Source organism: Leuciscus leuciscus (genome assembly GCF_965113295.1).
Source record: "Leuciscus leuciscus genome assembly, chromosome: 9".
Classification (NCBI taxonomy): Eukaryota; Metazoa; Chordata; class Actinopteri; order Cypriniformes; family Leuciscidae; genus Leuciscus; species Leuciscus leuciscus.
In genome coordinates, this window is record NC_138733.1 from 13,660,700 (window position 1) to 13,672,744 (window position 12,045).

General features: G+C 36.2%; 1 protein-coding gene across 4 annotated transcripts in view; it reads right to left on the minus strand.

Moving 5' to 3' along the window:
• Positions 1-12,045, minus strand: part of cadm2b (cell adhesion molecule 2b) — a 237,318-nt gene that overhangs the window by 30,245 nt on the left and 195,028 nt on the right. For all 4 annotated transcript variants that reach the window (XM_082181224.1, XM_082181223.1, XM_082181225.1 and 1 more), the window contains 2 exons: positions 11,646-11,798; positions 9,528-9,665 (listed from right to left, as the gene is read on the minus strand). In XM_082181224.1, coding sequence (XP_082037350.1) covers positions 9,528-9,665; positions 11,646-11,798 — 291 coding nt within the window. The remainder of the gene's footprint in view (positions 1-9,527; positions 9,666-11,645; positions 11,799-12,045) is intronic.

Sequence of the window (12,045 nt, forward strand, 5' to 3'; positions counted from 1 at the left end):
GAAATTAAATTAAATGCCAAACACTTCCATCATGTTCTTAACTGGTAGAGCATTGCTCTAGCAACACAAAGGTTGTTAGCTCAATTCTAAGGAAACACAAGTATTGATCAAATGCATCCACTGAATGTGCTTCAAGTCAATTCGGATATAGCACCATGCCAAATATAATCAGGGCTTGACATTAACTTTTTTTCTCACCAGCCACTGTGACTAGTGGGTTTGCAAAGTTACAAGCCACTGAATTTTGATATTGATACCATGGGGAAAAACTGCCATATAGATATTTTTCATATTATCCCACAATTTGACAGCAGGTATATTAGGCTGCTGTCACTTAGGCCCTGTTTACACGAGAACGCTCGCGGGTGAAAACGTAAAAATATTTTATCAGATGTGCCTTTCGTTTAGACGGCGACGGCGTTTTTGGGGCTTAAAAACGCAAAAAAGTGAAACCATCCTCCAGAGTGGAAATCTTAAAAACGCTCCACCGCCGCGTTTCCGTCTAAACGGTAAAAACGCAAAAGTCTGCTAGACAGTGAAGGCACTGATCAGTGCTTCACATTGCCACCTAGCCGCCTGGAGTGCATACTACATTGAATTTCACACACTTTTGCGTCACCGTATGCACGCAGATTTCCCCCCCATAACGCTCGTCTAAACGCAGAATAGAAAGTGATCACTTTTGCGTTTTCTCTTCAGATCGTTTCCGTGTAAACGTAGCCTTAGGCTACGTCTACATTCATCCGGATATATTTGAAAACGGCGTTTTCGTTTATAAACGCTCTGCGTCCACACTAGCGTTTTCAGGCGTTTCAGTGCGGATGAGAAACTTTTGAAAAACGCCTGAAACCGCTAAATTCACCTTTACTGCGCATGCGTAAAAACCCCACAAAAGATCACTGATATGATTCAGATGGAAAAATAAATAATGAAGTTATCATGCAATTCTTCTGACAGGATAATTTTATTTAGTAAAAGATCTCACCATTCACTGATGCGGTCCAGGTCACACGCAGTCACCATATGTTTGGTCTAAAACGCAACTGCTCTCATGTATTGCCGTAGGACAGCAAATGAATGTGCAATGTGGAATATTTTTAGCAACAGTGTGAAAGTGAATAGCACATAACAGACACAATACTGGTATAAACATGAATATCTATTGGTACAATATGCGTCACATGACTAAATTTACGTCATCGTTTTTAAATACCACCGGTTTCACAGTCCACACTACAACGTGAACACGGTGTTTTCAAATGTATCCACTTTGGAGTGCGTTTTAAAAAAAGCTTAGTTTTCATTAATAAAAACGGCGTCTCAGTGTGAACGGACGGCCAAAACGGAGAGAAAAATATACGTTTTCAAACGAAAACGTATTAGTGTGGACATGGCCTTAAACACCGAATGCACGGATGCATGCGCATGCGTTTTCTTTCTCGACTGTTTACGTGTGTTTACTTGAATACTTGCCAATATTTTGAGTGTGAGCCAAAAATTTGCGGGGAATGAGTAAAATTATGAGCAATACGTGCAATCCCACGGCGAAATTCAATCCCTGTAACAGAAACAATATTCATCCGGAGCAAATTAAACGAGTGAGTGAAGGGAGGCGGGTTTGTGTGTCTACTTGCTGTCGGAGAGATCATAAGAGAGAGAGAACGCGCAGCTGGTATCGTGTTTCAGATTTTTCAGTATAGATATGTATCGAAAAATCTATATTTTTGACAACACTACTTTGCACTTGGTTTATTATTTCAGATGCCTTTTTAAAAGACTACAATTGAAAAATGTATATATTATATAAAATTCAACCCGCCAAAGTGGTTAGTAGGAGTGACACAAAGTGGTAGGCAGGAGTGGCGTCACACGCCACTGCTAAAATCCACACTCATTTGGCAGGTGTTCATGTCAAACCCTGAATATAATGTAATGTTTTGTATTTCCGAGTGAATCAGGATGATGTGAGCTGAAAAGGAAAGTCATTTTAGAGGTTTCAATTTTTCTTTGAAACAATTTGCTCTTGCACTCATTCACAATATACGACTAGAACTACGGCTGTCATTTGTTTAACATTTTTTACTAATTAATTACATGGTATGCTTATTATTAACTGAATATATCAATGTTTGTTGAAAGCAAAAAAGCAGAATAACTCAAATGCATTACTGTGGCAGATAAAAAGCATTGAATGGACACAATTAATCATCCCAAAGACACTTTTTATCTATTTTAAATTGACATATATATTTGATGAATAGAATAGCTCAAAAGAATAGTATTTATTTGAAATAGAAATATTTTGTAACAATGTTACACTCATTCATTATGAGTTTTTGTATGAATCCGGGCTCCTGCTGATGCTCAGTATGAGGAATGACTGGTATGTAATTTCATATACAGCGACAAGTGTTGATGCTAATCGCTGTGTGATATCTGGTCAGTGGTGTGAAAGCTAGATACTGTGCTTCTACTGTGCTGATATACTAAGAGCTGAAGCACATCTCTCTCTCTCTCTCTCTCTCTATCGTCAGTCAGATGCTCCCATAGCAATGCCTGCAGCGCTACCATACTCCTCTAGATGCATGCCATCATCTGATGTTTCTGGAAGATTGATTACCTTTTTTTCTGTTCTTTTCTTTTCTTTTCTTTTCTTTTTTAAATATGAGCTGCAAAGAAATGTTGCAAAAATGGCACAAAAAAAAAGGGATAGTTCACCCAAAAATTAAAATATGTTCACTGCTAAAAGTGATCAGGGCCCAGTTCCCCAAAACGTTCTTATCGCTAAGTAGTTCTTAACCTATTCCTTAACCTCTCTCTTAACGTTATGGCACGATTCCCGACACGTTCGTATGCTAAGTATATCTTCTGTAAGTCACACTTTCGTAAGGTTGGTCTGGACCACTCTTAGCTTTACCTTATCACTGTTGCAGGTCTATATGAAAATAATTCTGAAGTTTTAATACACCCAGACAGTTCATTTAGGCTAATTCAAGTGTTTTCATGCAAAGAATAAAATTGTCAATCACACTGATTGTTGTTAGAATTTTAATTATATATTATATTATTAATTTAATAAAAGAGCGCTTTTAAAGGCCAGTGAAAGCATATAGGCTACTAATAATAATAATAATAATAACTTTATTTTGTATAGCGCTTTTAAAAATCAATTCTCAGAGCGCTTTACATAGTCAATAAAACCAAGGTAGAAAAATCAGCATAGTATACAACTATTACAAAACATGCATACAAACAATGTTATAAACCTAAAAGACAAGTTAAAATCAGTAAACAAAACGTAAAATAAAATAAAATATATCACATGGAGAACCACAGCAATCACGTTTCACCCAAATGCTTCTTTGAAATAATACGTTTTAAGGGATGACTTAAATGATTTCAAAGATGGAGCACTTCTAATCTGGGAGGGCAAGGAATTCCATAACTTTGGGGCGACTGAAGAAAACGCCCTATCACCCATTGTTTTTAGGCGCGTTACCGGGACAACTAAAAGGCCAGCGTCAGCTGAGCGAAGATTACGTGAAGAAAAGTACGGTACTAAGAGGTCAGAAAGATATTGCGGAGCGAGTCCATTTAACGCCTTGTAGGTCAACATAAGAATTTTAAAATCAACACGATATTCAACAGGCAGCCAGTGCAATGTCTCTAAACAGGTTTTATATGATCTCTTTGTCTGGTCTTAGTCAGAATACGTGCAGCAGAGTTTTGTACCCACTGAAGTCGGTTCAGAATAGATTTAGATGCTCCCGCCAACAAGGCATTACAATAATCAATTCTAGAAAAAACCAGAGTATTAATTAATTTTTCTGCTACAGAAATAGGCAGCATGGGTCGTAATTTGGATATATTTCTAAGATGATAAAATGAAACTTTAACAGTATTACGTACATGCAGGTCAAATGTTAAGTTTGAATCAAAAATTACTCCCAAGTTTTTTAATTTAGATTGGAACTGTATGTCTGAGCCGTCCACATTCAAAGCTACAGATGTTACTTTGCGTAACTGGTGAGTCGAACCTATGAGCATCACCTCGGTTTTATTGCTATTTAGACATAAATAATTAACAGTCATCCAATTTTTTATTTCTGTAATGCAGTTAGAAAGGTGAGTAACAGCTACATTTACATCCGGCTTTGAGTGAATATATATCTGGGTGTCGTCAGCATATAAATGAAAATCAAGACCAAGAGACCTCAAGAGTTGGCCAAGAGGAAAAATATAAAGACTAAAAAGCAAAGGACCTAAAATTGAACCTTGAGGTACACCATATTTCACTATACCAACCTCTCTATTGCCACAATAGATCTATTGCCGATCTATTGCCACCCAGCACAACAAATTGTTTGCGATCAGAGAGATAAGATTTAAACCAGCTCAGAGCAGAATCAGATACACCAAAGACAGACTCCAGGCGAGTAAGTAAAGTACAGTGATCAATAGTGTCAAATGCAGAACTGAGATCAAGCAAAATCAGTATTGATAAACATCCAGAATCGGAAGCCATCAGTAAATCATTTGTGACTTTAACTAAAGCTGTCTCAGTGCTATGCATTTTACGGAAGCCAGATTGAAGAGGCTCAAAGAGTTCATTAACAGATAAATGAGATAACAATTTTGTTGCAACAATACGTTCTAAGATCTTAGCAATAAAAGAGAGATTAGAGATGGGACGAAAATTTCCTAGATTCTCAAAGTCACAGCTATTTGTTTTTGGAACCGGGGTTACAGCGGCAATTTTAAGTGCGGAAGGCACAACACCAGAAGACAGAGAATCATTTATAATACTCAGAAGGGGCAAACACAAAGAAGTAAAACATGACTGAAACAACCTAGCTGGTATGGGGTCAACATGAGAGGTAGTAGCTTTCATCTTTAAGACCACATTACACAAAGATTGAGAATCTAACGGGAGAAATTCTTTAAGATAGACACCTGAAAATTCTATGCTATTTAGTTTTGAGATAGCAGTTGTTTTTGTAGTATTAATCTGATCTCTTATCCCCTCAATCTTATTGCTAAAAAATACAAGAAACTTGTTGCACAATTGAACAGAAGAAGAAACATTAGAATTATTTTTTCTGTTTAAAAGATTGTTAATTGAATTAAACAACCTTTTAGGGTTATCTTGATCACTTGCAATGATTTGAGCAAAGTGAGCAGACCTCATCAATACCATTTCAGTCCTATATTCTACTGTCAGTTAAGTCCTATTCGGACGCTAATATTGTTTCTCATGGGCTCGTCCGGTATTTTAAACATTTACAGGGGTAAGTCGGTGATTTTAGTGCCGTCCGAATCCATAATATCAGTGTTTTTTCTCAACCAACCCACGTAAAAATCCCTGGCCAAATTAGTACCTACAGTTTTTTGACAAACAGGTCATGTGCTAATTTAATTGCCGTCTGAATCCACATCTCTGAGTTTACAAGAAGAGATTCAAAATTCACTGTTTAAATCCTTTTTGATCACTGCCGAGCACCGTACATAAGATGTAAACTTTTATTACTGAAATGCTGGAAAGTATTTACAAGAACAATATTTCATCGCAGCTCCACCTCAGCGAACAAAAATGGGAAAGAGATGAAAGCACGTAAAAATTTTGAAATGGTTATTGTGGCAGCAATATATGATACAATTTTTAAATATGTAGGCAAGGCTTTTATAGGCTATTATAGTTTGGATAATTTTTTTTATAATATCCAATAGTCCTAATAAATGTAATTTCAACTATTTCTGAAGTGCTTCTTTTATAAAGAACACCGCTTTCTCACATAAACAGCCCCTGCACGAGAGAATAATTAATTCTCGAGCCATCGATATCAGCAGATTCAGCACCATCGCCACGGACAGCGCCGGGTAACGTCGCACGTAAGAAGGTATATCTTAAGCAGCTTTCTAAGGTATAGTTCGGGGAACACGACTAGAAATGGTATACCTTTAGTTAAGTTATACCTTACGAGTCTTCGTAGCGCGCTAAGAGACAACGTTATCGGGAAATCGGGCCCAGTTGACTTAACTTAAAAAAGTGAGGAAACCCGTTGCCTAGTTAAGTTACGTGTTCCAATAACTTATTTTTTTCAATTAAGCATGAAGTTTATTTACTTAATTAAGGCAACGGGTTTCCTCACTTTTTTTAAGTTAAGTCAACTAAGTCAACACTTCTACAGTGTTATATCATCATTTACTTACCCTCATGTCATTCCAAATTTGTGGAGCACAAAAGAAGATATTTTGAAAAATGACTTGTGTGAACTACCCCTTTAAGCAGTACAGTGGGTCATTTAATACCAATAATACACTCATGTGAGTGACTTTTATTTTGTTTCCTCACACTAATGAGTGCATGTTGTTTGTCTCATTAACTGAGAAACTGCAGATAAGTCCAATCTGCTATTTCTCACCCTCCTCCAGAACAGACCTCTGCAACATTTCTGGGGTGTACGTAAAAATCAACCAGTGAAAATCAATTGCATTTCTCAGAGGAGAGGTAGAAATGTTTTAAGTAGATTTTTTCACTTTTACTCTTACATTTTGATGTTGGATTATAGCCAAGGAGCTGCTATTTGGTTACTAAGATGTTCTGAGTATTTTTTTGTGCATTCCGAAACTGTTGCTAGGGTGTTCTGAGTGGCATGGCAGGTGGTTGCTAGGGTATTCTGGATTGTTGCTTACTGGCAAAAACACCCACCCATAATGTTGCAATGCAAATTAAAGGTATTTTTTTTCAAATTGGAAGTCTGATCCCTTACATGGTCTGATCACTTATTGTTTTAGTAAATCGTGGAGACAATGAAATCTTAATTCGTGGGAACAAATTGTTAATTTGTTACCGATATATATATATATATATATATATATATATTAGGGCTGTCAAAAGATTAATCGCGATTAATCGCATCCAAAATAAAAGTTTGTGTTTACATAATATATGTGTGTGTACTGTGTATAATTATTTTGTATATATAAATACACACACATGCATGTATATATTTAAGAAATATTTACAGATACTGTATATATTTATATATAATTTATATTATATATAAATATAATTTTTTTTATATATAAATTACACATTTTTCTTAAATGTATACAAGCATGTGTGTGTATTTATATATAAAAATTTAATTATACACAGTACACACACATATATTATTTAAACACAAACTTTTATTTTGGATGCGATTAATCGCGATTAATCTTTTGACAGCCCTAATATATATATATATATTTGTCCGCATGTCATGTGCACGTAAACTTAGAAAAGTAACAGCACATCTCCCCTCAATCTGCATGATTTAAGGTGTTTGTAACACAACTAGTGCAGGACGATTTATGTTTAATCCTTAGGGTTGATGTTTGTTTAAACCCCTTACCATAAGTAGAAGCAATTATTCCTCAGATAACATGAAATATCTCTTTATGAACTGTTTTAAGCATTAAAGTGGTAGTTGCGTAGCTGTCAATGGAGGGACAGAAAACTCTCAGATTTCATAAAAAAGATCTTCATTTGTGTTTCGAAGATGAACGGAAGTCTTACTGGTTTGGAACGACATGAGGGTGAATAATTGATGACAGAATTTTCATTTTTGGGTGAACTATAAAACTTAGTTGTATAAATGGGCACTAAGTAACAAATTGTGCAACCAAATTAAGTACACATTTCTTGTAGTTACTAACCCCCTACTTCAACCTTCATGTCCCAGTTTAAGGTGGATAAGTTGCAAACCTATCCAAATAAAACAGCATGAAAAGCACACGAAAGAAGGAAAATAGTAATTGCATCTAAAACATTTTTTTTTTGAAACACTGGCAAACCTCTGTGGTAAATAAGCTCTCAGGAGATCCTGGATTTGTGCTGATGTTTCAAGAGTTGCACAGGCCGCACTGAAAGTTGTGTCGACGGCAGCCAGGGTATCCACCAATGTCACCCGATACAAGGCTTCGTATCTCCCTGACCATCCTAAAGTGAGCGGTATCACACGTGTTAGATATTCTGTTTGGGCCAGCGTGCTGGTCTCTAGAAGCACGTCTCACAAGATCAGATCATAGAGCGAGATTCCTTTGAATTGGAGTGAGTGACAGGCAGTCTGGCTGTGATGCTATGTTCCTGTGTGCCACTGGCCTTTAACTATGGCTTGCCTGAATGCCATCTCTGAGTCGGTCCTGTCTAACGGAGTCTCAGGCCATCAATCAACACAACCAGGGGCTTCTGCCAGAGATGTGTGAGCCTCAGCCCTCGGAGGGATATATCTGGGGTAACATATTGGTTAAAGTTGAACTGATGTGTTGTGCTATGCTGCACTACTGTACATTTGATTGCCTCAAAGAATCAATTCCGTTTTTTTGGGTCAGAAATGGTAGATTGTTCAGACAAATACGTAGTCTTGTTTCACCTCACTGGTTGAGACAGTGTTTTTACTATATAAATAAAATATGTGCATAACATATATTTGCAAAATATATTTTAAGATTAAAATAAGGGATTTTTTTTAAAGACAGTAATACTTTTATTCAGCAAGGATGCAATTAATCAAAAGTGACAGTAAAGACATTTATAATATTACAAAATATTTATTGCTATAAATATTAATGCTCTTCTTTTCGAACTTTCTATTCATTAAAGAATCAAAAAAAAAAATTGTCACAGTTTCTACAAATTTATGAAGCAGCACAACAGTTTTTACTGTATTTTCAAGAATTTTTTTTTTAATTTGAATGCTTCTTAACATGTCATGTTGTGCAACTCTCCAAAAATTTAATTATATTTATATTTATAAAAATAAAAATGTTTTTTTCTTTTCCCCCCAGATTTTGTGAAATTTAATCCTTATAAAAGAATAGTTTTTCAAAAGCATATGAAACCTATGGAGCCCCTAAAGGGACATTGTGAAGGAAAGAAATAGGAGGGAAAATTATTTGTCAATGCTTTTGTGTTCTCTCGCAAATATTTTGCGTTCCCACAAGAAACACGCGTTTGCTCGCAAAACCTTTGCGATTCCCCAAGAAACTTTGTGTTCCCTCCCAAAAACATTTGCATTCCGCCGAGAAGCTTTGCGTTTGCTGGCAAAGAGCTCAAAAGGCATAGTTTCATGGGGGAATGCAAAACTGTTGCGAGAGAACGCAAAACCATTGACTTATTATTTTTCCTCCCATCTCCTATCTTTTTTTCCCACTACCATTTCCCTAGAAACTACCTGAAATAATGTCCTTTGTTAAGAATTGTGATTTAAATGTGTTTGAAAAACGAGTCCAGTCTATGCACTTTAAACTGGGAATGCAGAAAGTATTTCAACACTGCAAAATGACACACTTCACCTTCAAGGCCAAGGATTATACAATACTAACCTATACGCTGTGAGAACCTTTGTAAAGAGCTGCACAATTCATTAATATGCTAGTGTAACATTACACATTACACACTATGTACCACTTGCACTCTGACAACATGTGCAACTGTTCACTGCACACAGTTAGCTCTAGGCTATCCGGGGGGATTTGTTTACCTTGCACCTCCTTGTCGTTTCTAAACCATCGGATGTCAGCAGCCGGTTTGCTGCCAGATGTGGTGCATGTCAGTGTGACGTCCTCCCCCTCCTGGGCAGGTCTCGAGAGGCCTGTGATTTCTGGTTTTGCTGGAACACCTGATATACAAACAGAAGAGGAGGATTATAGGCAGCACTGATGGAAACATGGGAGATTCTATGATTTCAGCCCCCCACCTGAACATGAACTGATTCAGAGGAATATTTATTTTTATTTTTAGGTTATATATATATGTTTGTCGGTAGATATATATAAATTCTATTTTCTGCTTTATAGTATTTTGTGATTTTATTACAACAGAGAGCATTTGGATGAGAGATAAAGATTTTGGTTTCTGCCAAGGTCTCTTCTTAATGTACATCAATTCGAACCCTACAGACAGCTGTTCAATGACACAATCATATCTGGGGGGATTAAATGGATGTTCTGGGTTCACTGCTTCTGGTTAGGATGGAAAAGATTTAGACTCGTCCAAAAAAAAAAAAAAAAAAAAAGAAGAAAAAAAAGATTTTTTTTTTTATTCCAGTATTGGACAAGAACAAATGTTAAAATTAATAATTAGCCAAATGACTAAAGCATTGTACATGTTACCATGGGACTAGTGTGTCAGATTTGCTTATTAGCCTTGTCTTTGTAATGTTATTTATTCAATAAGCAGGTAAAAATAACGCTAAAGAAATTGATCCACCTGTAAAAGTAGTTACACCACTGTTGGATGAAAACTAAATAATTGCCTGTAAAGTTACTTTTAAAAAATATGCATTTTGAAAAGTGGTATTCAAACATGAGATAAAAGCAGTTACACCACTGTTGGATAAACAAAACAAACCCCCCCCCCCAAAAAACAAAACATTGCCAGTAAAGATACTTTTGAACAATATGCATTATGAAAAGTGGTTTAAAAATATACTATAAAAGCAGTTCCACCACTGTTGGATAAACAAAAAAAAAACAAAAAAACAATTGCCTGTAAAGTTACTTTTAAACAATATGCATTGTGAAAAGTGGAATTCAAACATAAGATAAAAGTAGTCCCACAAAACAAAACAAAACAAAACAAAACAAAACAAAACAAGCATTGTCAGTAAAGTTACTTTAAACAATATTGTTAAGTTATATTTATTTTTCCTTGTGTCTTTATAATATCTGTGTATGCTTTTTGATGTTTTCTTTGAGTTTCGGATCATCACTGATTTCGCCTGCCAGCGGTAATTGGATGATCAGCTGGCGATCCTTTTAAAAACTCCTCTTCCGCTTGACAGAGGGAACTCTCGCGGCTTCGGGTCGGTCGCAAGGGCTCAGACTTCCTGCCAGCCGCCAGATCAAAATATTCTTTTCGTGTTTTTTTGGTTGTGTGTTTTATTTAGAATGATGTAATGTAGGAGAGACCTGCTCTTTTGTTTGGAACTTATGTATTCTATGTTTTTGATGAGCGTATAGTTGTGTAAGCTGTATTGTAGTTCATTTTCTTTTCTTTGTGTTAGGTTATTTACGTTGCTGTTTAATTTTGCTAGATTGGGTTTAGTTTGTTATTTTGGGCCTTGGGTCTCTGATGAGAATGCCACTCTATTGATTTATTTCTCTATTCATTTTTGTTAATGAATTCTACTTTATTGTTATATCATTTTCGTTTGGGCAGTGGGTCCTTCTAACGAATCCTAAATTATTTATTGTTATTTACTTTTGTGATTCACAATAAATTAATATTATAATTTTTGTATTCACCATTCGGTTCTTTTGATCTGACGGCCTGTTGGAAGCCTTTCGTACCTTTTTCTTTAATTTATTGCATCTTACCCCTAGTGGACGTAATAAATATATATAGTGGTATATTCAGGTGAAGAAGTAAGAAGTGCACAAGCTGATTATAAACCAAAGCAGTGACACATCTAATGACTCCATCAGCCAGTGTGAAATTCTCTCATTTACATCACTCTCTGTGTCACCAAAGGGCTAAAAGAAAACAAGATCATGTGAAGGAAGAGAACACGCTGACCCAAGATCAGTGATGAGTGTGTTGACCTTAAAAGCGCAGATTGATGAGGATGAGAGGGAGACTGATCTATGAGAAGTCTTACCTAACACAGTCAGGAAGGCCTTGGAAGTCTTGACAGGCATGGTGAAGAGCGAGCATGTATACTGTCCTTCATCTGACAGAGTAACGTCATTGATGCTGATGGTCAGCTCCTTCCACGAGGCTCGAACCAGTTCAATCCGGTTGTCCCTTAATGCTAAGATATAAAAACAATAGCTTATCAATAAGATAAAAATGACATTGGAGAAACAGTCAAAGTCACATTGCCTGAAAAAAAAAGTATATTAGTGGTTCCATGGTAAAGTGTTGGTATCAACCTTAGTATTTCGATTGGTGGCGTGAGTAATGGAATTGGTCGAGAAGGATTCAGGACACAAAAAGAGAGGAATTTTATTTTTGTCCCCTCAAAACATAAAGAGTAGGCATACAAAAAGAATATCTCA